Source organism: Vipera ursinii, assembly GCF_947247035.1.
Source record: "Vipera ursinii genome assembly, chromosome: Z".
Classification (NCBI taxonomy): Eukaryota; Metazoa; Chordata; class Lepidosauria; order Squamata; family Viperidae; genus Vipera; species Vipera ursinii.
Window position 1 is genome coordinate 554084 of NC_139517.1, and position 24566 is coordinate 578649.

Below are 24566 nucleotides of genomic sequence, written 5' to 3' on the forward strand. Positions count from 1 at the left end.
GAAGGGGGGCATCCGAGGGGAGGGGGCGGGGGGGGCTGGTGGGCGCCCCGGACGCCGCTGGGAAGAGCCGGGGAGGGGGGGTGTTGGGGGGGGCTGCAGCCTGGCCCCCGGCCTCTCTCCCGCTTGCGGCCGCTTCTTCCCGGGACTCGCGGGAGGGGGCGTCGGGCGAGGCTGACCCCTGCAACCGGCGTCCGGCCGGCCTGGCCCTGCCGCCCCCCCCATCCCGCGGCGGGCGTCCGGGGCGGGAGGGGGCCGCGCCGCGGAGGGGGGGTCGGGAGGGGCGCGCTGCGCCTGCGCGGGGGGGGTCTCAGCCAGAGGCGCCCCGACAGCCGCGCGGCCCCGCTCGCCCCTCGCCATGCCCGGCGTGCAGCGCAGGAAGGTGGCCAACGAGCGGCACGGCCGGAGCATCGCGCAGCGCGGCGGCCCCCAGCGAGCGCCGGTAGGGGCCGGGGGGCAGGCGGGGGCAGGCGGGGCGGGGCGGGCGGCCTCCCCGTCTCCCGCGCCGCTCTCCTCCCCAGAGCCCCCCGGAGGAGAGGGCGCCGGTGGGGCCGTGGCTGCTGGCCCTCTTCGTCTTCCTGGTCTGCGGCTCAGGTAGGGGCCACCCCCGCTCGGGGCCGCCGGGCTCGCCTGCAGGGCGCAGGGGGGGCGGCGTCCGGGGCGCTCTGTACGCGGCCAGGAGCCCGGCTGCCAAGCGGCGCCCTGCCGCTCTGGGGAAGGGGGGGGTCCTCCATACCTGCCCGTGACTCTCCCCTCCGGCTCTCCCCTGCCAGCCATCTTCCAGATGATCCAGAGCATCCGCCCGGGAGGCTAGCGGCCGATGGAGCGGGTGTCCCGGCACCGGCGGCCCTCGGGGACTCGGGGGGAGGCCTTTCCTCGGCCCTCTTGGACGTGTTTACAGCCACGAGCGTCTTCCTTTGCTTGCTGCCCCACACCGGCTCCGTCCCGTACCTGGGGTGCCCTGCCGTCCCCTGCTTTCCGGAGCCTGGGCGTCCCGGAGCCAGGAGCCGAAGGAGAGGACGGCCCTCGCGCCCAGCGTGGGTTGGGGGAGGCTGCCGGGCATGGGGGGCTTCCCGAGGAATTCCCACAAGGAGAAGCCTGGGGTCTTTGTGAGCAGGCAGCCGGTGGGACCTCTGGAAGCTTCTTGCGCTCTGTGTGTTAAGCCCACCGCTCCTTTTTCCCCTGGCCATCTAGCGTGGAGCTGCTGAATAAAAGTATTGCCATCCTGGGCAATTTGCCACAAGCCGAACTAATGTGATTTTGTAAGAAAGCGCTATTTTCCTGCCAGTTGCAAGGCCCGCCCACCAACTAAATTTCCTGCCCTCTCAAAGGGGTCCCTCCAACAAACAGTCCAGAATCGCTCACGGTCTGTGGTTTCTGCATCTGACCAAGCAGATGCCCTGTGCAGGCCCTCCCCACCCATCCCCAACAGCTGGATTGCAGCTGGGTCACTCCATTCTGGGGTGAGGCAGCTGCCCCCCCCCCCATTTGCCTGTCAGCTGGGTGGGGTGGGGTGGAACTCCCAGAAGGCTGCTGTCCCGACTAACCACTCCAGCTGTCCAGAGAAGCAGCCTTGAGAGAGAGGATAAGAGTCTTAGAGGAATCTGCTTGAGCCAGCCAAGCTAGGAGCCATTTTACGGTCGAGGAACTCACAAGCCCATCAGCCTCAAAACAACCGCTGGAAATTGCTTAAACTGCTCTGGCTGTAAGGAATAGGGAATTATTCTGGAGAGAGAAGTTTCCCAAGTATGGGCTCCAGCATAAGAAGCTTGGAAGACTAAACCTCATCCCGGTAACTAACACAGATTGGATCCTGCTACGGCCCTTTTATGACTCGTGGACTTCAGCTCCCAGAATTCCTCAGCCAGGTACGAGTCGTAAAAGGGCCGAGTTTGAAGACCCCTGTGCTGCATTATCCTGGGACATTTGCAGGATAGGGTATGTTGGCAGGCCAGGGGTGAGCTTGCCCTTTCTGTGGCCTCTTGGGTTTGAATCCTTGGAGAGCCAAATAAGGGTGAGTCTCCCTGAGGGGAGAAGGGTGTGGGGGTCCCGCCCAAAATCTCTGGACTGACTTTGGGATGATCAATGGGAGTTGATGACATCACCAGGGCTCGTTGCCTTGGAAGAGTGTGGAAGATTCTCAGGGATGACTCACACCCTGGATGGTATCTCTTTACTCTCCTACCATCCGGTAGGAGATATAGGAATATAGCCAGCCGTACCCACAGGCTGAAAAATAGCTTTTATCCGTGGGCTGTTAGGCTTTTAAATGGGACATAATCTTGTGCAGAATTGACTTGGGAGGCCGGTGTGTGGTGTAGTTGGTTCACATGGTGTGGTAGGATGGAGGGTTTGTTGTCACTGTGTGTTGGGGGGAGAGAGCACGGGGGGAGGCTCAGCTAATCTCAATGTACACATGTTGTACTTTGACAATAAAGGTTTATTATTATCTCTGCGGACTGCCAGCGGCTCGCCATTGCGGCCTCCTGGGACCTTTTTTCCAAGCTTCCCAGCTTTAAGCCCTGGGTTTTCCTGTTGGTGCCCCATCCAGGTACAAGCCAGCTTAGCCTTTTGCAGATGAATCAAGGTGAATCGTATGCTGTACAAAGATGGTGACCTAAAGACGCAATAAAGGAAGCAGAATTTCCTACTTCCTAAGGTTGCAACGGGGAGTGGAGCAGGGAGGCAACTTTGCAAAGTACAAAAGGGAGAAAAATCCCAAACTGAAAATAGTCCAGGAAGTCCCGCCTCCCTCCACGTGGGCAGGAAGCGGCTACCCTGGGCTGACGGAACCCGTCAACGACACCTTGGAGGTCGGGGAGATGACTCTAAATTTTCTAGCTCTCCCGTCGCCCTTTGGCGGGCTAGTCAACTCTAAATTGCCGCTCTAGCCTTTCCTCGCCTCTGTGGTGAGGCGCGCTCGGCCCGAACGTTTCCCGGAAGTAGAGCTCCGGGGCCTAGAGCGTCCTTCTCAGCCGTTCTCTCTCTCCTCCCGGTTTCACCCCTGCGGCCACCCCTCCAATTTGGCCCAGGTGGCTGCGGATGATGGGAACTGTACTCCTAAAGCATCCCGCGGGACAAGAACCGAGATGCGTTAGAAAACGCGGATAAGACTACCCGTGGCCCCGCCTCCCTCTCGCGGGACTTCCGGCGCAGCGGAACCGCGGCTGGAGGCGGGGCCGGAAGTGCGTCCAGCAGACGCAGCGGGCTTCCGGCGAGGTGACCGCGCCGCCGAGGCCGCGTTCGGACCCCGCCGCGCCGCCTCTGCTCGCCGGTGAGGAGCGCGCCCGCCGCCCCCCCGCCCCCCCCTCGCTCCCCGCCCCCCCGCCCGCCCGGGAACCCCCCCTTCCCCCCCCCCGGCCCACCTCCGCCTCATTCCCGCCCGCTCTGCAGGGGCCTCTGCCCGGCGCCATGGCGGACAGCGACGACGAGTACGACCGGAGGCGGCGGGACAAGTTCCGGCGCGAGAGGAGCGACTACGACCGCTCTCGGGAGCGGGACGACCGGCGGCGGGACGACTGGAGCGATAGGTGGGGGGAGGGGCGGGGGGCTTTGCCTCTGGGGGGGATGGGGGGGCAGGTGGGGCGGAGGAGGAGCAGGGCGGAGAGGGGGAGGGTCTCTGAGCCGGGGGGGGTTCCCCTGCAGGCCTTCCCTGGCCCAGACTGGGGGAGGGGGGCGTCACATCCGGGCTAGAAAGGTAAGCCCCTCCCCCCCGCCCTTCCTCCTGGGTCCCCTGGTTGGGTCATGCAAGGAAACCACCGAGACCCCCCCAATGCTAATCCTCCTCCTCCTCCTCTCCACAATCCCCCCCCTTCCTGGCACTGACGATGTTCCCTGTTGGAGTCGTGCAACGTCTGCAAGGAAACCTCCGAGTTCAGAAAGCACCAAGGACCCCACAGCCCTTTTCTCCTCTTCCTCCTCCTCCTCCCCCCCCTCCTTCCTTCACTCTGCAACCCCCCCCCCTTTCTGGCACAGATGGTGTTCCCTAGTTAGGTCATAAAACATTGGGAAAAAAACCACCCAGCTCTAAGAGCACCCAGGACCCCACAGTTATCATCTTTTTCTTCTCGTTAGAAGAATACAATAGTAAGCAGGGAATAGAATAATAGCTTTGTTGTCACTTTGTACACCAAATCCGCATGCGTTAAAATGAAATTTCATTACATGCAGCTCTCAATGAGCCACCACCTCCAATAAATAAATACAGAGTTATGCATATACCCACGTTTATGACACAGAAAAACAACAGTCTAGTTTGGGTTATGTATACGTGTGCATGGCAAGAAAAACGAATCTTCATCTCCTCCTCCTCCTCATGAATAGAATAGAATAGAGGTGGAAGGGACCTTGCAGGTCTTCTAGTCCAACCCCCGCTCAAGCAGAACTACATCGTCTCAGACAGGTGGCTGTCCAGTCTCTTCTTAAAAATCTCCAGTGATGGGAGCGCCTACAATTTCTGGTGGCAAGCTGTTCCACTGGCTGAATGTCCTCATTGTCAGGAAATTTCTCCTTAGTTCCAGGTTGCTTCTCTCCTTGATTAGTTTCCATCCATTGTTTCTCCTCCCCTCTGGTGCCTTTCTAGCACTAATGATATTACCTAATTTGGGTAATGAAATAACTGCAGGAAAACAGTGAGCCTTGGTGGAGCAGTGGGCTAATGCCTCCTTAAGTAACCCCAGCTGCCTGCAATTAGTGCAGGTTCGCATCCCACCAGGCTCAAGGTTGACTCAGCCTTCCATCCTTCCCAGGTAGGTAAAATGAGGACCCAGATTGTTGGGGGCAATTAAGCTGACTTTGTAATAATGCCGCTTGGGGAGTGGGGGCGAAAGCCCTAATAAGCAGGCACATACATAGAATGAAGGCTACTGCTAAGCTTGTAAGCCGCCCTGAGTCTTCGGAGAAAGGCGGGATATAAATGGGATTAAAAAAAAACACATCATCCAGCTCAAATACAGTGAAGAACCCCTCAGGTAGGCGGAAACATATCCAGGGTTTGCTAGCAACCAAACCTTCATAATATAGGTGCAGTCTCTACGCCTGGAAATTCGAATGACTTTTAGAAAGCCAGTCAAAACAAACTCCTTTGGAAAGGCAATTTGGTTTCCGATCTCCATTTTCTTAGGCTGACGGGAGAGGTTTTAGGGTTTTAAGCCTTCTGTTTGCTACATGCCGCAAGGAATCCAGGCAGGGTCAGCAGGATGCAAATCGTGAAACCTTTCCTTCCGCTAGGGAATGGGACCGAGGCCGGGAACGCCGGAGCCGAGGTGAATACCGAGATTACGACCGGAGCAGACGGGAGCGATTCTCCCCCCCTCGTCACGAGCTGAGTCCGCCACAGAAACGCATGAGACGGGATTGGTGGGTTCTCTTCTGGCGATAGTTTGTATTAGGCCGAACACCGCACTGGCCATGGCAGGCAACCTCCACGAGTGGGGCAAAATGCCATCACCGAATTGTGACTGTGGGGCTAACTAATCCAACACGTGGCGACACTGTGTCAAAACAGAGCCTCGAATGCAGATTTCACTGGTCTCCTGGCTGCAACGAATGAAGTAAAAAATATTTGCAACTTACCTATACAACAATCTTCCTGTTAAGGTTTTGGGTTTTGTATCCTGGGTTTTGTATTTTACCCCGTCTTTCTTTTTACTGAAATATGACGCGAATCTGCCATACAATAACACAAACAATAATTTGTACTAGGTGGGCTTTGGGGGTCTGTCTCCCCGCAGGGGTTGGACCAGGGAGCTGAGCATCCTGCTCGGTCGGTTTAGTTGGGAAAGGGAGGTGCTTTTTGAGAAGGCAGAAAAGGATTTGGTTTTCCATTCTCCAGGGACGAGCACACGGCAGACCCCTATCACACCGCCTACGAGATGCCTTACAGCGGGGTCTCCACTGGCCCATCCTACGGGCCTCCCCAGCCTTGGGCACACCCCGAAATGCACGTGACACAGCACCACATCCTCCCCATCCAAGCCAGGTAAGCAGATACTTTGGGGGTGGGGGGGCTTCTCTATCTGCTGTTTCTTTTCCTAAAGTAACCTGTTACTTGTTTTTATTTTTTTTTGTCTGTTTGCCTGTATCATCTATCCATCCCTCCGTCATCTACCTAACTACCTCCGTTCATCTATCTATATCTCTATATCATCTACGTATCTATCCATCTGTATTTATTGTATACCTATCTACCTACCTATCTTTACCTATCTGCCTATATCTATCTATGCATCCATCCGCCTATATTGTCTACCAGTCTGTATTTATCTCTCTCTCTCTCTCTCTCTCTCTCTCTCTCTCTCTCCACACGCACACAGACACACATGCACACAGACACACATTTGGCTATTTCTGTTTATGTCTGTGTATGCATCTATGTTGTCTATCTAGCTATCTACCTACTTATTGTCTATCTGTCTATATCTATTTATGTCTATCATCTATGTACCGATCCATCGGTATTGCCTACCGCTGTCTATCTATCTGCCACCTTTATTATTTTACAAGTAACTCAAGGCAACAAAGATACCTAACAAGCCTGCCTCCTCCTGTTTTCCCCACAACCACCCTGTGAGATGGGTTGGGCTGAGAGAGAGGCACCGCCCCAAAGTTACCCAGGCCAGGTAGCATGCCTGAGGCAGGACCGGAACTCACCATCTCCTGGTTTTTAGTTTGGTGCTTTAATCCCTGAACCCAAGCGGGTCTTTGCGAGCTCTGAAACGCCAAAGGAACACAGCTTCGGTTTTCCTAGCGAGCCATTTACAGCCACCCTCTTGAATTTCCTTGCTCTTTTGTGGCCGCTGGGATCCCACTGGAAATGTCACGGCGTGGCCGGGTGTGGTTCTGGCATCCGATGAAGAAGATGATTCTCTGCGAGTTCGATTCTTGTTGCTTTTAAATGCTGTCTGAGCTTGCATTTTTACTCTCTTATTTTGTGTGCTTTTTTTTCTTGTTCAAGCAAAATATCTTTGCAGAAACACCATGGTTTATAGCAGGGCTCTCCAACCTTAGCAACTTTTAAGACTTGTGGACTTCAACTCCCAGAATTCCTCAGCCAGGTGTCTCCAAACGTGTCTACTTTAAGACTTGTGGACTTCAACTCCCAGAATTCTGGAAGTTGAAGTCCACAAGTCTTAAAAGTAGCCAAGTTTGGAGACACCCCCCCCCCCCCCGGTTTATAGACACTGTTTTTATTTTCTCAGCGTTTCTCTTGCCTTGATGCTTTTAATCTTCCCTCTGCCATGTCCGCTTTTCGTTATCCTGTGCATTCCTGGCCTCCGAAACCAATGGAAAGAGAGGGGTGGTCCCAAGCTGAGCCCTTCTCTTTCTGCCCCCTCCAGGCTGGGGAATATTGCAGAAGTGGACCTGGGCATCGCTCCCCCCGTCATGAAGAATTTTAAGGAGTTCCTCCTCTCCTTAGAGGACTCCGTGGATGAGACAGAAGCCGTCAAGCGCTACAACGACTACAAGCTTGACTTCCGCCGGCAGCAGATGCAGAATTTTTTCGTGGCCCACAAGGATGAGGAGTGGTACGTGTCTCGTGGGCTGGGTTGCCTGCCTCGGAGGGGAGGGAGGGCGGGCGGGCGGGCACTTTCCTGGGCACTCTAAGGGCAGTAAGCCAAGTCTGTCAGGCATTGGTTGCTTCTGGGTTTAGACACTGGCTCTTTAACCAAGTTGGGTGGGGCATTTAGAAATGATTGTTTGTTTATTTCCTGGGCTGCAGCGCCACACCCATCCTGAGCAGTACACAGGCAGTCCTCATCTTACAACTGCAGTTGCCCGTCTGTTGCTAAGTGAGGGAGAGAAGCTGTCCATTCGCTCATCAGAGGCCTTGCCGTGTTGGCAGGCAAAGCAAACCAGGCTGGGTTGTTGTTGTTCCCCCCCCCCCACCCCCTTTTCGGCAACCAGAAGAATCGGGGAAGAATTGCTATTAACTCCTGGCAAATTATGAGTCCCTGTGATTTCGTCAGCAAGATTTCAGGAACGGCCTGCTTCCGAGGGCTGAGAGGGAGCGACTGGCCCAGGGTCTCCTGGTTGGCTTTGTGCCTAAGGTGGCACTTGAACTCGCCACCTCTCTGGGTTCAGGTCTGCTACCTTAAGTACAACCCTAATCCGGCGTGATAGACCAGGTGGCCCGGCCTTATGCCAGCAGTCCCTGACTTAAAACCTCGGCTGAGCCCCAGATTTCATGTGGCTAAGCGAGGCATTTGTTAAGCGAATTTTGCCCCGTTTCACGACCTTCCTTGCCCCGGTTGTTAACTGAATCTGGCTTCCCCCTTGACTTGGCTGAAGGTCACACAAGAGGATCACGTGACCCCTCTGGGACACTGTGGCCGTCATAAATATGAACCAGTGACCAGGCGTCTGAATTTCGATTTCGTTTTTAAGAAGAGGCTAGACAATCACCTGCCTGAGACGGTATAGGTTCTCCTGCCTGAGCAGGGGGCTGGACTAGAGGACCTCCAAGGTTCCTCCCAGCTCTATCCTATTCCAGCGCAGTTGTAACTTGGAATGGTCACTAAACGGATAGTTGTAAGTCAAGGACTGCCCGCATCTCATTTACCGTTCCTGAATAATTTGTCCCGGCATCCCGACTGCGGTCACGGAATTAAAAAAAGGATTCCTCTCGTGGGCACGCTCATAGCTGGGGAAGAACGGGGAGAATTGCTAACCAGGATCGCCTTGAATGGCCGTTTGGTTCCTCGGGGAAAGGGAGGCGCTAGAACTCCCGGAAACCGGTTCAGAACTGCTCCCCCCTCCACACGCCCTCCGCGCCCCACGCCAAAAAAGAGGGCCAGTGCTCACAAGGAGCGTGACAGAATGGACGTGTCGATCTTTGACAGCCCTGGGGCTTCTAGCCGGGTCACTAAGATGGGGGTGTCCCTGATGAGGGTCCCCAAATCCTTTTCCTCAGTTCAGAACCAGGGTTAGGCCCACAACGGGCATCCGGAGCGCCGGGTTCCTCCGGCTCGTCCTGCCAGCGTTCCGGGGAAAAACGAAAGAGACCTCGTTGTTTTCCAGCCCAGAGCACGGGACAGACTTTCCGGCGGGTGGGTGGCCCCGTGGCTGTTTCCTCCTCCGAAACTCCTGGGGTCACCTGGGGGGCCGCAGAGGACACCTCAGGCTGGAAAACAACAGCCCAGAAAGTCATGTTTTTCCATTCCTGGGAAAACGTCACGCACCGGGGGGGGGGTGGAAGCGAACCTGGCAGGCTGCGGAAGGAGGGGCCAAGAGGGTGTTTATGGAGAGGGGCAAGGCCTCCCCTCCCCCAAATTAGGGGGTCCTTTGCCCTGGTAGTGGCCCAAGAGGAGCCCCGAAGGATGGACTCTTCTTTCTCCGCATTCTGGGGGAGGGAGGGGATCTGATGTACCTGTGTCTCTCCTCGTTTTAACCGGTTTTTTATTTCCTTGATAAGATATTTTTTAAAATTCCTTTTGTTTTGGATGTTAACTGTAATAACACGGCCTTTTCTCCCCTCCTCCCACGAACCTCTCGCAGGAGTCTCCAAAATTCAGCCGTCCTCAGCCGGGAGAATCCATAAATAAATCAAAAAACGCCCAAGAGCCTTGAATCTGGTTTTTGTATTTTTTCCTTTTTCCTTCCTCTCTCTGCTGGTCGTGGTGATTTTTTTTCCTCCTCCGTAGCTTAGCCAGTCAGGGCCTTCACTGTGCACAATGCAGTGATTAGCTGAATGTGAACCTGTAGGAGGTAGACAGCTCAGGGCTGGTGCAGGCCGACTCCTCTTTTTTCAAGTCCTGCACCCCAGCACGAGAGAGAGAGAGAGAGAGATTGCAATGTTCCTAAATCCGGGTGGTTTTTCTTAAAATCCGCCGAAGAAAACTCTCTTCACTTGGAAGGCTCGCAGTGTGACTCCCTCAGTGTATGTATGACGTGTTCTGTCTTCTTAAATCAGAGCTGAGAGAAAGAAAACTAACATTTCTAAGGGCTCGTTCCCGGTTGGCGAGATCGAGCGGTAGAAGGCGTGCTTTGGCGTTGGTTGTGGCCACTCTCTTCCTCCCGTCCAGTTCCTGTCGCCCCTCACCGCCCTCCCACCGGCGCCTCCCCGTAAGGCTTGGCGCCCGGGGCTAGCAGAGGGGCTATCCCCAGCCCAACCAGCAGAGGGCGAAAGCTCCCCACACAAGGCGGCAGCTCTCTGACCGTGGCGCTCCAGCAAGGCTCCGGGGATCCTTCTGGGGAAGCCCGGAGGGGCAGGCTGGAGGGTGGGCCAGGGCTGGGTGGGAAGCAGCAGGGCCCTGCAAGCAAGCATTAGAAGCCTTGAAGACCTTGGGGCGCCAACTCCCAGAATGGGGGATTCTGGGAGTTGAAGTCCAAAGGTCTTAGTGGAGAGTTGGACACTAAGCGAGTGCTACGAAGCAGGAGGCCCAGCTCCATGAGGAGGCCCAGGGGGGGTGACATCCAGAGGGGGTCTGAGCGACGCTTTGTGGGGCCAGGGATGGGATACAATGCACTTCCTCTCCCCCCCCATCTGCCTTTGCTCGGGGAGAGCAGCACCTGGTCCCCCAGATGTGATGGGAACCTGCTCCCACCCCTTCTCCCCCAGATGCCGGGTGGGTGGGGACGATGGGTGTGGGCATTCTCAAGCATCTGGAGGCGCCCAGGTGGAGCCCCCGGGCTGGTTAGGAGAGGCAGCAAGGGAGCTGCCTTGAAGACTCCAGGAGGAGGAGGTGGGGGCACCCTGGCTGCACCCGTTGGCAGGAGAGCCCCCCCCCCGCTCCCCAAGATTTGCACAACAGCCTGGCTGTTAATCAGGATTTTTGAGCGTCAAGTCCAGCCTGCCTCTGGGCGGTTCTCCTAAGGTCTTCAGGTGCCCCCCCAGGCCCCCTCCTCCTCCCTGCCACGTCCTTCCCTGAGCTTTGCATGTGTGGACGGTGCCCGAGGGGCAGCGCGCTCCATTCCTCCCCGGCTAAGGCCTTTCTCCTCCCGCCTTCTTCTCTGTCTCTTTCTGCTCCCCCCTTCCCCTCCTTGCTTGGACCCCGTCCAGGTTCCGCTCCAAGTACCACCCCGAAGAAGCCGGGCGAAGGAAGCAGGAGGCCCAGAACGCTCTGCAAAACCGACTCCACGTCTTCCTCTACCTGATGGACAATGCCTGGTTTGAGGGCCTGCAGCTGGACATTGACAAGGCCAACGCCATCATTAAGGTCCTGGATGCCGGTAGGTGGATTCCTGGACCAGTGGCGACGGGTTGCGCCGGGTGGCCCGGAGCCCAGGGGGTGGCCGCGGCAGATGGAGCAGCGCCCTGCGTCGGGGTGAGGCCTGGAGTCTTCCGTGGTGGTGGTGGTGGGTGGGGGCAGAGTTCGGCCCCATGCCTTCCTGGGGCTTTGAGGGAGCGCGGAGGGCCAGCCGCGTCTGGGAGGGGTCCTGGGCCCCCGTCCGACGCGAGGCTTGCTCCCCCAGCGGTCATTAAGATGGAAGGCGGGACGCAGCACGACCTGAAGGTGCTGGAGCAGGAGGAGGAGGAGGAGCGTCAGGAGAAGGCGGAGCCGGGGAAGAAGGAGGAGAGCCGGCTGCCGGAGCAGGAGCGGAAGCTCTCCGAGAAGGAGGAGAAGAAGGAGGAGGCCAAGAAGGCCAAGGTGGGAAGAGAGGGGAGAAGCCCCCCCCCCCGGTTGAGTATCAGGCCGGTCTCTGACGGGCAGCCCCCCCCCTCCCTCTCTCTCCCTCGCAGACCGCCGAGGAGGAAGCTGCGGAGGAGAAAGGCAAGGAGGAGGAGGAGGAGGAGAAGAAGGGGGAGAAGAAGGAGCAGCCGGAGAAGGACCCAAAGAAGGTAGGTGAGGAGGGGTCCCTCTGCCCCCACCAGACGTGGTGAGGTCTGCAAGGGAGAGAAGCGGAAGAGGGAGGGAGGGAGGCCAGCCAGACGGGGGGAGGTCAGACACCTCGAGGGAGAGAAATAGCCTGGGGTGTCCCCGGACCACCCTCCGAACGGACGAGAGGAGGGGGCTTCAGCCAGCCGGGGAGCACCTGCAGGCCCCCTGGCCTCCAGCACCAGGAACATGGGGACACACACACACACACACACACACACACACACACACACACACACACACACACACTGCGTCATCCAGCAGAGAGGCAGGCCTGTAGCAGCCTCCCTCCCTCTCTTCCTTCTCCAAACTTATTAACCTCCCACCTTCCTGACTGGGGGGCCCCAGTGTGCCCGTGGGGGGGGGGTGTTCTTTGGCCCCAAGGAAGCGCCAGGGCCCACCTCCTGTTTTCTTTCCAGGCCAGCCACAAGCACAAGCGGAAGCGCAGCGGGAACGACAGCTACGACGAGGGGAGCGTTTCGGAGTCCGACACGGATTCCGACGGCGGGCGCCCCCAAGGAGAGGAGAAAGGTGGGGAGAGGCTCTCGGGGGAGGGTCCCGGGGGCCCCGGAGGAGGGGGCGGCCTGGCTTTAAGGCGGCGGCTGTGTTCGGTGTGGCCACAGACAAGAAGCCCAAGGAGGAATCGGCCGGCCCGAAGGACGGGGAGGGGTCCCCCAAAGGCAAGGAGAAGGAGGGGGAGCCCAAGCCTCGCGCTCTACACAAGACCTGCTCGCTCTTTGTGCGCAACATCGCCCCCAACATCCCCCAGGCTGAGATCGTGGCGGTGAGTGCGGCCCTGGGGGAGCGGCGGCCGGGGCAGGAGGGGCGGGCGGTGGGGTCGTGCCTCCCTCTCAACGGACGGCCCCCCCTCTGCTCCCTCAGTTCTTCAAACGGTACCCCGGCTTCATGAGAGTGGCGCTTTCGGACCCTCAGCCGGAACGGAGGTAAGTTGTCATCTCCCCGACAGACACACACACACACACACACACGATAGTGTGGTTTTTTAAGTTTGGGCCAAGGTTTATTGACGCAGTGAAGCTCTTTGTGCAGAAACAAATTCTTCCCAGGCAGGGCGCTTGGCTGCCGCTCGGCCCTCACCCCCAGGCCGGCTGGGAATGAAATGCAAGCCACCCAGAGTCGCCCCTGGGGGAAACGGGCATCCGGCTAATTTTACAGGAAGGAGGGAGGAAAGAAAAAAGAGAAAAGGAAAGAAAGAGAAAAAAATGGGAAGAAAGAAGAAAGGATGAAAGAAAAGGAAGGAAGGAAGGAAGGAAATAAAAAAAAGAAAATTTTACAGGAAGGAGGGAGGGAAAAAAGAAAAAGAAAGAAAATGGAAGGAAAGAAGAAAGAATGAGAAAAGGAGGGAAGGAAGGAAATAAAGAAAGGGAAAGAAGGAAGGGAAAGGAAAGGGGGAGAAGGGAAGGAAGAAAAAAGAAAAGAACGAAAGAAAATATTTCCTTGCTCATTTCTTAAAATCCAGAAAGGGGGGGGAGACACAGCTCAGCTACCTGACTTGGCTGGATTACTGCGAGGGGCTGGATCCTCGGTGCCCCCTCCCTCACTGAGCAGCACCCCTAAAGCCCCCCCCTTTCTAGACCTGCCTTGCCGTTCTGGGAGGGAGGGGGAAGTGCAGACCCCTTGCAAAAGGGGGGAGGGGAGTTGCCTCTCGGACTGACGGACAGTCTCCCCTCTGAGCGGCCGTTTTCGTGTCTGCAGGTTTTTTCGGAGGGGCTGGGTGACCTTTGACCGCACCGTCAACATCAAGGAAATCTGCTGGAATCTCCAGAATATTCGGGTAAAGGGGGGGGGCGCCGCCAGCAGGCTGCCCTTGGTGCCCCTGGCCTGACCCTCAAAATCAGCCCTTCTTTCCCCTCCCCCCACTTGGGTGGGCAGGGCAGGGAATGGGGCCTGGGCTCTGGGTCGGGCAGGTGCCCCCGTGTGAGGGTGGGGAGGGGGCCGTCGGCCTCACCAACACGTTTTCCCCCCCCCAGCTGCGGGACTGCGAGCTGAGCCCCGGCGTCAACCGAGACCTCACCCGCCGGGTGCGCAACATCAACGGCATCACGCAGCACAAGCAGATCCTGCGCAACGACATCAAGCTGGCGGCCAAGCTGATCCACGCCCTGGACGGCCGGACCCGGCTCTGGGGGGCCGGTGAGGAGGCCCAGCTGCCCACCCCGGTCTCGGTGGGTCTCTGGGCGGCCTGGTGGGTGGGGCAGCATGGACGGTCATCGGCAGACAGACGGTCCTCGACATAACGAGTACAACTGGGGCCAAGGTTTCCATCGCTAAGCGAGCCAGTTGTTAAGTAAATCTTGTCCCATTTTGCGACCTTCCGTGGTACGGTGCAAATCGCTGCAGTTGTTAAGAGAGTTACCTGGTTGTTAAGTGAACCCGGCTTCCCTACTGAGTTTACTCGGGGGATTGTGTGACCCCGGGACACTACGGCCGTTGTAAGTACGAGTCGGTTGCCAAGCACCCAAATTTTGATCACGTGGCCACGGGACGTACGTGTGAATAATGGTTGTGAGTCACTTTTTTCCGAGCTGTTGTAACTTTGAGCGGTCACAAAACAAGCCGTTGTAAGTCGGGGACTGCCTGCACGAGGACGGTGTCTCTGCCTGCGGGGGAGGGGGGCTGTGGCAGTTGCAGCCGGGCCAAAGCTCCGGAGAGGGAGGGGCTGCCCCTCACCCTGCGCCCCTCCCTCCCCCCCCAGAACCTGCCCTCGCAGAACCCCATCCTGAAGAACATCACCGACTACCTGATCGAGGAGGTCAGCGCGGAGGAGGAGGAGCTGCTGGGACGGAGTGGGGAGCCCTCGGAGGAGGCGCCCAAGGAGGGGAACCCGGCCGAGATCACGGTGGAGAGGGACGAGAAGCTGGTCAAGGTGAGCCCCGCCCAGGAGGGCCAGGCCCGGCCGTCCCCCCTCCCCTGGGGGGCCCCGGCAGGTGGTTGACCCTCCCTCCCTCCCTCCCTCTGGGGGCCCCGCAGGTGCTGGACAAGCTGCTCCTCTACCTGCGCATCGTCCACTCAGTGGACTACTACAACACCTCCGAGTACCTCAACGAGGACGAGATGCCCAACCGCTGCGGGATCATCCACGTGCGGGGGCCCATCCCCCCCAACCGCGTCACTCACCGCGAAGGTACCTCTCGTGCCCGACCCTCTGCCCGGCACTCCCGTATCCCAGACAGACCCCTGCTGCGCTGCAGCTGCTGTTAGATGCGCCGGCAGTCCTCGGCTTAATGACCGCTGCTGTTGTCACGGCCAGAATTTCTGCGGCTGTTCAGAGAGATGCACCTGATCCTACCGCCTTTTTTTAAAAAAAACAAACCACAATCGGTCAGCCAAATCCCTGCGGTTGATAAGTGGATCCAGTCCTGGTTGAGCGATTCTGGCTTCCCCTGTCAATTTTGCTGGCCGGGAAGGTTGTAAATGGTGGTCAGGTGGCCCCGGAACGGTGCAGCCCCGATGCAGACATGCCGGTTGGCAAGTGCCCGAATTTTGATCATGTGACCGGAGGTGCCACAACGGCTGTAAGTGCGAGGACCGCAGTAGGTTCTTTTTTCAGCACCGTCGTAACTTTGAGCGGTCGCTGAACAGAGAGTGCTTAGCAAAAGCCCCTAAGACTTATATACCGCTTCACGGTACTGCTTTACAGCCCTCTGAGCGGTTCCCCCCCCCCCCAACCATCTGGGTCCTCGGTTTACCCACCTGGCAAGGCTGGAAGGGACTGAGCCAGCCTTGAGCCTGTCAGGGTCGAACCGCAGTGATTTAGCCGTTGGCACTGCTGCCTCCTAACCCCCGCGGCCCCAGGGCTCTTGGGGGCAAGAGGCCGGGGACTGCCTGCAGCGCGTTCCACCTCGGGTGGGGAAGGGGCGTCCGAAAGGTCCGCGGTCAGAATCGGAGTCTGCTCCTCCTCCGTGTCTTTTGGGGCCCCTCTTCCGCCCCCCGGGTGGTGCGGTGGGGTGGAGGAAGGAGGGGAGGTGGGCGCTCACGGACTCTGGACCCCCGGACGGGCGGCCCTCCCCTCCCCAGTGGCCGAGTGGCAGAAGACGTTTGAGGAGAAGCTGCAGCCGCTCTTCAGCGTCCGGGAGTCCCTGTCGGAGGAGGAAGCGCTCAAGATGGGCAAGAGGGACCCCGAGCAGGAAGTGGAGAACTTCGTCACCGCCAACACGCTGGAGCTGGGCAAGGACAAGTGGCAGTGCCCGCTCAGCGGGAAGAAGTTCAAGGTGCGTCTTCTTCCCCGTCCCCGGGACGTGGGCTCCCTCCGGGCAGCCTGGTCCCTGACCCCCCCCTCCTCTGTTTTCCCACGCCAGGGCCCCGAGTTCGTGCACAAGCACATCTTCAACAAGCACGCCGAGAAGATCGAGGAGGTGAAGAAGGAGGTGGCGTTCTTCAACAACTTCCTGATGGACGCCAAGCGGCCGGCCCTGCCCGAGTTCAAGCTGAACCAGGCGCCCATCCCTGGACAGGGTGAGTTTGGGTCCCTGGCAAGCCCCCTCCCCGGCCAGCCCCACATCTGGACGCCGCAGCCTCTTCCCTCAGCACATGTGGCGGGCTAGAAGAGGGGCGAGGAGCAGGCCGGGGAAACGGCCCCTCTGCCCGGCTGTTGCCTTCATGCGCGGTCACCTCCTTGCCCCAAAGGGCGGCTTTGGTGGCGCTCCTCTGGCAAGGGCCAAACACCTCCCTTTGCCCTCCTCAGGCCTGGCCCCGGGGCTGCCCTACCCACCGCAGGCCCCCCAGGGACTGATGCCCTACGGACAGCCACGCCCGCCCATCCTGGGATACGGAGGTACGTGGTGCAGCTCCCCTTCTGGGCAGCGGAAGGCAGGGTGGGTCTCAGAGGGCTTGCGGCCCGCAGACCCCTCCCCTAGAGAGGCTGGGCTCCGCACCCAGGGCCCCACGGAGAGACCCTAACGTGGGCAGGGCTGCGGGTTTGGTTGGGGGCCACCAAGTCTGGTGTGCTTCCAAAGATGGCTACGTAGTGTGTGTTTTGTCCAGAAGGGTACAGAACAGGGGTCTTCAAACTTGACCGCTTTAAGACTTGTGGACTTCAACTCCCAGAATTCCTCAACCAGCCCTGAGGAATTCTGGGAGTTGAAGTCCACAAGTCTTAAAGCGGCCAAGTTTGAAGACCCCTGGTATAGAATCTCCCGATTCTCCAGGGGTTGGACTAGGCGATCTCTAAGGCCCCTTCCTGCTTCTCTAGTTATTCCCATCCTTTCTCCTCGTCTCTTCCAGGTGGTCCTCCCTACCCCCCGGCCCCATATGCCGCCGGGCGGGGCAACTATGACACCTTCCGAGGGCAGGCTGGCTACCTGAATAAGCCACGGAACAGGTAGCTGCAGGGAAGCCTTCCCGTCCCCTGTGCGAGAGGCAGGGCCGGGTCCCGAACCTGCGTGGGGCGGGAGGAATGGGCCGCTCACCGCCTGTGGCCCTGCCGTCCTAGGCTGCGTGAAGAGAGGGGTGGGATCCAGATCACCTGAAGAGTTAGTTCCACTTTGCAAAGCCTTGGTGAGACCCCACTTGGATTAATGGATCCAGTTTTGGTCACCACAGTATAAAAAATGGTGCTGAGACTCTGGAAAGAGTGCAGAGAAGAGCAACAAAGAGGATCGGGGGACTGGAGGCTGAAAAGTACAGAGAACAGATGCAGGAATTCAGGGTGTCCCGTTTAATGACATGACAGGGGTGACGTGATAGTGGTCTTCCAACAGTTGAGGGGCTGCCCCAAAGAAGAGGGGGGTTTCCACCTACTCCCCAAAGCACCTGAGGGCAGAACAGGAAGCAACGGAGGGAAATTGATCAAGGGAACTAAGGAGAAACTTTCCTAATAGTGAGGACAATTAGCCAGGGGAACAGCTGGCCACCAGAAGTTGTGGGTTCTCCACCACTAAAGGCTTTTAAAAGAGACTGGACAGCCACTTGTCCGAAAGGGTGTAGCGTCTCCTGCTTGATCAAGGGGTTGGACTAGAAGACCTCCAAGGGCCCTTCCAACTCTGCTATTCTCTTTCTCCAGGATGGTCCGGGGAGACCCTCGTGCCATTGTGGAGTATCAGGACCTGGACGCCCCCGAGGACGTGGACTTCTTCTGAGCCCCCCCCCACACACTCGGCTTCATGTCCTCCCATTTCCTCCTCCCTCGCTTTTTTTTAAACAACCCCATCCTCCCGCTCGCCCCTCCCCGTGTGTGTGAAGCCAGGTCAGCAGCCGGGTCTTCGAGATCTGTCCGCCGGTTTTGTGTGTTTAGCTGTATTTGGATTTCAATAAAAGCCTCTGTTTCCCATGCTCCGCTCTCTTTGCTCACCGTATCTTAGATAAGATAACCTTTATTGTCATTTCTTTACTGTGGGCACACATCCAAAATGAAATTTAGTTAGGGTTCAGTGTGCGAACGAAGGCCTCCTTGGCCGAGTGGCGGTGTGCCTTGGGGCTGCACCCTGCTTCCCACCCCCTAAGTCTGCTGAGGGTGCTTGGGAATGGAGGCCGCTGAGCAGAGCCCCCGTTTGCCCTTGAGAAGTTGTGTGTCTCTCGTTTGTGGGGTTTAGATAGGAATTACATGTTTTCCCTCCCTCCCTGGTGCACACTGGATCATTTGAACACTGCCTTGCAATGTTGAACATGGTCTAGAGCAGGGGTGGCGAACAATGGCGCCTTGTAAGACTTGTGGACTTCAACTCCCAGAATTCCTGGTCCAGCCACGCGGGCTGGGGAATTCTGGGAGTTGAAGTCCAAAAATCATAAAAGGGGCCGAGGTCGGACAACCCTGTTTTAAATGAATAAATAAAATCTGGAAAGACATCAGAAGTTGCTTCTCCTTTTGCGCTGAGCTCAGAAACGCTCATTTCTCCCGACAGTCATTTGCTTTCTTCATCAATTAATAGATGGTTATGACACCACAGGCATCTCGGCCTCCGCTCTGGCATGGCTGCTGGGGAATTCTGGGAGTTGAAGTCTGTAAGCCTTAAAAGTTGCCAAGGTTGGACCCCTCCCCCACCCACCCTCCTGCTCTAGAGACTACAAGCACTTGGAAGCATTCACACACAGCCACACTGGCTTGGGAGACTTTTTAATAACAGAATATGGAGAACCAGTTTTGACAAGCGTGGGTCTTGACGGCTGCCCGCCGTCAAAGGAAGCTGGTGCCAACAGGTGTCGACACCTTTCCTGGATCCCATGCTGAAGCCACAGCTGCTCAACCCCAATCCAACGTGGGCCAAGGAAGGCGCGTCGTGGGCACAACCGCTGCTGCGTTCACTTGGGCCAGCTCTGCAGGGAGGCCCTGAGCTCTTGCCACACTTCCTCCATCCTCTTCCTGGAGACCCCATGGACCACCAGGGACCGCTGGTAGGTGGTGAAGTGGTCCTGCGTCTTCTCCCAGGCCCGGAAGTCTCCGTTGTGCTGATGGGGCAGCCGGGCAGCCAAAGCTAGGAAGCCCCAGTAGGCACCACAGAGTGGGAAGGTGGGCAACCAAAGGGAGGCCTGGTAGAGGGCAGGCAGGGCAGTGCCGGGCACCAGGAAGCCCTTTTCCGAGGCAAAGTGTGGGTAGTGGGCCACGGGGAAGAACGGGACAGGGATGGCATCCCGCCCAATCCTCTTCACGGCAGGGTGAAAGTGGATGTAGCCATGGATGAAGTGGGAGGCGTTGGGCGTCTGCCGGAGGAACTTCGTCAGGGCCGCGGGATTCACAAAAACATCGTCCTCTCCTGCAGAGCAAGACACTTGGGCAGGCTGCCATTTCTCAGGCTGTTGTGGTTTATAAAGTTGGCACTCCCTACGGAGCCTTTCCAAACCAGAAAGCAGGTTCAGAGGACCCCGGCAGGGCAAGGAGGGGATGGTGCCAGGCTACAGGCTGTGCTACCTGAAGGGCCTGCAAGCACTATGGCAGGGGTGTCCTGCCTTGGCAACTTTAAGACCTGTGGACTTCAATTCCCAGAATTCCCCAGCCAGCTTTTTTTTTCACTTTACTGAAGTCAAGATATATTACATCTACTGCATTCCCGCTATCTATTAAGAAAGTTAGTCTATCCAAAAACAACAACAACAATGTAATAAGGTAGTCTAGCCACATTTGTCCTATCTCTATTATTCCGGGAAACCCTTGCTGTCTGGGGAATTCTGGGAGTTGGTCCACAAAGTTGCCAAGGTTGGACAGCCCTGGACTATGGGAAAATGCCTGAAACACTGACCTGCAATGTTTTTCTCAACTTGGTTGACCCACTCTGGACACACCTTTCCCAACAGTGCTGAACTGGGGCTGCCTCCGAAAGATGTAAGGAGCCCTTCACTCTCCCTACAGGGTCTCCTGGGGGGCAAGCACAAAAACCCACTCCCCTGCTGCCCTGGGCAGCTTACCTTTGAAGACAAAGGCCGCCTGCTGGCAGTGCCCGTGCGCCCACCGGAGGAAGCAGCGTTCCTTGAGGGACAGGTTGTGGTGTGACTCCACAAAGTCCCACATCAGGATGTCGCCAAACACGCGCCTCTCCTGCGCCACCAGCTCCAGGTGCTTCTGGTTGAAGGTGGACCCCAGGAGGAAAAGGGGCTGCAGCCGGAAGCCCCCCACCTCCGCCGGCTGGGCCCAGGTGCGGCGCAGGGTGGTCCTTCTGCCTGCAAAAACCGGGTGGGATTTGATGGCCAGGAGCAGCAGAGGCACCCCGGAGGGTCCCTGGCACAAGTCATCCGGGGCAAACACCTCCCGGCAACGGTATTGCTGCAGGTGAGGGAAGTGGGCTTCGTAGGCGCTCCAGTTGAAGTGGAAGGTGAAGGTGCCATCGGTCAGGGCTATGGGCGCAGGCAGGGGTGGGGGAGGGAACCACTTCCTCACGGCAGACGAGACCAACAGGACAGCTGCCAGCCCCAGGCACCACTTCGACACGAAGACGTGGCTGAGCCTAGGAAACAAAAGCAGAATTAAGCCAAGGGAACTTTATTTTACTTTTTTTTATTTTAATTCCATTTATATCCCGCCCTTCTCCGAAGACTCAGGGCGGCTTACAATTTAAGCACAAACCAATGTGCTTAGCAATAGCCTTCATTCTATGTCTATGCCTGCTTATTAGGGCTTTCGCCCCCCCCCCAAGCGGCATTATTACAAAGTCAGCTTAATTGCCCCCAACAATCTGGGTCCTCATTTTACCTACCTGGGAAGGATGGAAGGCTGAGTCAACCTTGAGCCTGGTGGGACTCGAACCTGCACTAATTGCAGGCAGCTGGGGTTACTAACATAAATGGGGCTGAATCCCATCCTGACAGGCCTTGCCAAAGCAGCCGGAAGTTGCTCTGCCCGTCAGATGCTGCCACGGGGGCACTTTCGGCACCCAACGTCTCAAGAAACTGGTGGGCACTGCGGTGCCCATGGTAGGCAGCTGGGAAGTCCAGGCCACATCCACACACATCCCGTACCCCAGGCAGGTGGTAGGCTGCGGCCCTGCTGGATCCCCCAATGTCTTGCAAATGAAGCAACGAAGCTAAAATCTTAAAACTCGGACCCAACCGTTGGGTTTGCATAGAAAGGAGTTTGAAGCTGCTCCCTTTTGAAACGGATGACCGGCAAACTTTCAAAATAGCTTACGACTTTGACGCATAGTGGCTCCTCTACAAACAAGCATCAAACTGACATTTCCAATTATTCACTGAGCGACGGTTAAAAACTTCACTTTTCTTTTTTTTTCATTTCACAATGTTCATAGCCTCCCCCCCCGGAAAGAAACTTGGGGTTGGGGGGGGCCACAGCAATGTCTACAGAGGGGTGATGAAATCAGAGAGGGTCAACAACACACGGAAATAATTTTTTTAAAAAGACACATCCTGGTGCAATTCAGTTGTGTCAACCTCACCTTTCATTGACAAACCTGATTAACAGCCATTGCCAAACCCAAAAGGTGGAGAGATTTTTAGATATCAATGGAACAATTCTTCCAGGCCGGAGAGAACGAGAACACAAACAATTGTCTTTTGTAATAATCACTGATCGGCAGCTGGGCTGGAAAGAGGGGTCACCCCTTGTGGGCACCAGAGTCAACAATCCAGCTCCAGATATTTCTTTAAAAGAGACTTTTTCCCCCAGGCCTTTGTAAACAGAGACAAGACCGCTAGAGGCAGGCAGAGTCCTTCTTCCCTGGATGGGCAAAGAAAATTATTTTTCTGCAAAAAGGGAGCTTGGCCTGCTCCCTGCCAGAGCCCTCCAACCCTCCCCGTCTCACCCCCTCAAATTGGGGGTTGGGGGGCTGAGAGTGGGGCCTTTTGAAAGCACGCAATGGGAGCTCCCCCCCCAGCCTTGGCCTGGGGTGGGAGGGCGAAGAGGCTTTGCAAGGGAGGCAGGCGGCTTGCAGGCCTTAGGCCTCGGGCCCCATGGCTGGCCAGGCCTTCCCCTTCGCAGCCGGACCCAAAGCGCACCCAGCGGAACCCACTTCCTGGGGAACAGCCTCCTGAAGCACCTCCCGGGAGCCATCTTGGGGGATGAGAGCCCTCGGCCCCAACCAAGATGGCCGCAGGCAGGCGCTGGCTGGCAGCCCAGCCTCGCCAAGCGGGGACTCTGTTGTCCATCATCCAGCACACCAGGGTGCTGGTGGTAGTGAGGGAAGCAGAGATGCAATGCAGCTGGGGGGGGCGTCAAAGATGCTGGGTTTGCCCAGGCAGGGGTCCAACCCCACCCGGGGGGGGGCTGCAAGGCAAAAACCCTCCCCCCAGATCAAATAGGGCTGCAAAAAGCAACCCCCCTTGGTTCTGCTTGGCTCGCCCCCCCCCAGTGCCCATTTGGAGGACCAGACACCCCCCCCGTGGGGGAGATCCCTGACTGAAAAGGTGCCAAGATCTTGGCAGTTTGCACCAGGAAGGCTGCCTTCCTTCACCCTGGGGCTGCTCTAGGAAGGGGTTAGGCCGGGGAGGGGGGCAGCCCCAAAGCTGGGGTGGGCATAGGAGACAATGAGAAAAATTGTGGGTGGGGGTGACAGGCATGGCCCAGGCCCAGCCTGAGACCGGTTAATGGAAGTAGCTGACCCCCCTCATGGTGGGATGGAGGGCAGGCTGGGGGTGAGGAGGAAAGACCCCCGGAGGAGGCAAAGCAGGCTGGGAGGGATCCAATCCCAGGAACCTGGAATGACCCCTCGGAGGGAGGGGGGGCTGCTGTAAACACAGCCATAGAGTAGGGGGCTGCCACACCCCACCTCTGCAAGAAGGGCCCTCTGGAGTGGGGCAGCCCCCATCTACTCACCCCACACGCTATTGTTTGGAAGGTGGCTCAAGATCCAAAACAAATAAACTCACTTGGAATTCCAGCAACCGAGTTTTTATTTCAAAAGATGCGTTTGCAAAGGCTTGGTGGACTGAAACACACATAGGATGTTCAGCCACAGCTTACAGAGCTGTTTGACACAAGGGTTGAATTACAATTCCTTAAATTCTCTTAGGTATTATGTCAGGACCCACCCCAAACCATGTCTTAGGAAGACAAAATTCTTGGAGTCAAATCTATTCCAAAAAGAATCTTTACTATGACATGCTTGGTTGTAGGAAACGAGACAGGACTTAATATTATTCCACGAAGTAAACCCTTATAAAGAGTTCCTGGTTTAACCTCCCTTAGCCCCATTTGGTCAGTCCCCCATTCTTTCTCTCGAATCATCCCTCTCGTGGGAAAAAGGAAATTAGGACCTTTCATGTTTATTGCTCTCTTCCGTGACAGAAGCCAGATGCTAGCCCCCACTTTTGTTTCCCCAGTTCAAAAGGCTTCTCCTTTCCTTTGAAATGCCTAATACCGGTTCAATACACATCCATTCTCTTCTCTTTGGAAGATGGCAGAATCCATGGAATAATGTTTTAAACATACATTTATGAATATGATATAAATGGATTCTGACAGTCCGCTCTCCTTAGAAAAAAGATGTGTCCATCTGTAGGGGAAGGAAAGAGAAAAAAAACCATATATAAATGTTAATTCGGTTTGTTCGGATATTCTGTATGAAATCTCTTAAACAGCTTTGGTGCTTTAACGTGGGGTTTGCTGACCCATTCATTTTCTGAGGAGGGGAGGTGTTTCCAAGCCACTAAATATTGGGTTGTTCCATGATGTTTCCTGGAATCCAGAATTTCTTTCACCTCAAAATGTTGTTCCCCTTCGACCATGATGGGAGGTGGTGGTGGTGGGATTTTTGTTCGTAGGGGAGATTGTTGTTCTCTCTTTATTAGACTGCAGTGAAAGATTGGGTGTATTCGTCTAAGATTTTTAGCTAGTCCTAATTCAACTGTTACTGGGTTTATGATTCTTTTAATTGGAAAAGGTCCAATGTATTTTGGTCCTAGTATTTTACAGGGTTGGAGAGACTTAAGGTATTTTGTAGACAGATATACCATCTCTCCCACCTTGAACAGTGTGGGATCGGTTCTTTTCTTGTCTTGTCTTGTCTTGTTTTCTTGTGTGCTAATCTAGCCTCTGTTAACGCTTTTCGAACAATAGGCCAGGTATATTGTAAATGAGCAATCCATTCCTTTAGTTCTGGAATTACCGGTTCTTTTGGGGTTAGATCAGGTATGGGGTTGAAGCTCTGGCCTGTGGCTACTTGAAAAGGAGTGTAACCTGTGCTGGAGTGAACTGCGTTGTTTGTTTGTTCTTATTGAAAAGTTTTTCAGTACATTTTATCTTTAACAAAACAAAACCCCTCCCAACCCCCCCTCTTCCCCCCTCTTCCCCACCCTCCCCCAACACCTCCCTCCCCTTCCCCCCTCCCCGACTTCCCAGAGCTAAATACAAGG

General features: G+C 56.6%; 3 protein-coding genes across 8 annotated transcripts; 2 read left to right on the forward strand and 1 right to left on the reverse strand.

Annotated features, from left to right (window-relative positions):
* Nucleotides 1-131: 131 nt before the first annotated feature.
* On the forward strand, nt 132-1240 carry LOC310650290 (stress-associated endoplasmic reticulum protein 2-like). Of its 2 annotated transcripts, XM_083379149.1 has the most exons (3): nt 132-439; nt 519-591; nt 771-1031. In XM_083379149.1, exons 1-3 carry the CDS (start codon nt 356-358, stop codon nt 809-811), a joined length of 198 nt encoding a protein of 65 aa, XP_083235275.1. In that variant the 5' UTR covers nt 132-355; the 3' UTR covers nt 812-1031. The 2 variants fall into 2 exon arrangements, with proteins under 2 accessions (XP_083235275.1, XP_083235274.1); XM_083379148.1 differs by having other exon boundaries at nt 149-591; nt 771-1240.
* Nucleotides 1241-3173: 1933 nt separating this feature from the next.
* SRRT (serrate, RNA effector molecule) lies at nt 3174-17924 on the forward strand. Of its 3 annotated transcripts, XM_083376853.1 has the most exons (20): nt 3174-3271; nt 3391-3527; nt 5227-5355; nt 5831-5977; nt 7335-7523; nt 10997-11166; nt 11410-11585; nt 11678-11776; nt 12233-12344; nt 12437-12597; nt 12696-12757; nt 13530-13608; nt 13805-13999; nt 14530-14700; nt 14805-14958; nt 15852-16045; nt 16133-16289; nt 16519-16608; nt 17058-17154; nt 17836-17924. In XM_083376853.1, exons 2-20 carry the CDS (start codon nt 3409-3411, stop codon nt 17909-17911), a joined length of 2577 nt encoding a protein of 858 aa, XP_083232979.1. In that variant the 5' UTR covers nt 3174-3271; nt 3391-3408; the 3' UTR covers nt 17912-17924. The 3 variants fall into 3 exon arrangements, with proteins under 3 accessions (XP_083232979.1, XP_083232981.1, XP_083232980.1); XM_083376854.1 differs by lacking the exon at nt 3174-3271 and having other exon boundaries at nt 3434-3527; nt 5227-5549; XM_083376855.1 differs by lacking the exons at nt 5831-5977; nt 7335-7523 and having other exon boundaries at nt 3176-3271.
* Nucleotides 17925-18978: 1054 nt separating this feature from the next.
* LOC310649577 (acetylgalactosaminyl-O-glycosyl-glycoprotein beta-1,3-N-acetylglucosaminyltransferase-like) lies at nt 18979-21618 on the reverse strand. 3 transcript variants are annotated; one of them, XM_083378104.1, is made up of 3 exons: nt 21434-21541; nt 20172-20707; nt 18979-19522 (listed from the first exon to the last, which is right to left on the reverse strand). In XM_083378104.1, coding segments are annotated over exons 1-3 (990 nt in total). In that variant the 5' UTR covers nt 21436-21541; the 3' UTR covers nt 18979-19070. The 3 variants fall into 3 exon arrangements, 2 of the variants coding, with proteins under 2 accessions (XP_083234230.1, XP_083234229.1); XM_083378103.1 differs by lacking the exon at nt 21434-21541 and adding an exon at nt 20957-21342; XR_014494260.1 differs by lacking the exon at nt 18979-19522 and having other exon boundaries at nt 20490-20707; nt 21388-21618.
* Between the last annotated feature and the right edge of the window lie 2948 nt (nt 21619-24566).

Bases quoted from the DNA above. Each gene is read 5' to 3' on its own strand.
- LOC310650290 (XM_083379148.1), top strand. From the start codon at position 356: ATGCCCGGCGTGCAGCGCAGGAAGGTGGCCAACGAGCGGCACGGCCGG. The intron at 592-770 runs GTAGGGGCCACC...CTCCCCTGCCAG, and splicing joins CTTCCTGGTCTGCGGCTCAG to CCATCTTCCAGATGATCCAG.
- SRRT (XM_083376853.1), top strand. From the start codon at position 3,409: ATGGCGGACAGCGACGACGAGTACGACCGGAGGCGGCGGGACAAGTTC. The intron at 14,701-14,804 runs GTGAGCCCCGCC...GGGGCCCCGCAG, and splicing joins GGGACGAGAAGCTGGTCAAG to GTGCTGGACAAGCTGCTCCT. The intron at 17,155-17,835 runs GTAGCTGCAGGG...CTCTTTCTCCAG, and splicing joins CTGAATAAGCCACGGAACAG to GATGGTCCGGGGAGACCCTC.
- LOC310649577 (XM_083378103.1), bottom strand. From the start codon at position 21,060: ATGGGATTCAGCCCCATTTATGTTAGTAACCCCAGCTGCCTGCAATTA. The intron at 20,708-20,956 runs GTAGGTAAAATG...TTTGTTTCCTAG, and splicing joins CAGCCTTCCATCCTTCCCAG to GCTCAGCCACGTCTTCGTGT. The intron at 19,523-20,171 runs GTAAGCTGCCCA...CTTGCTCTGCAG, and splicing joins GGCGGCCTTTGTCTTCAAAG to GAGAGGACGATGTTTTTGTG.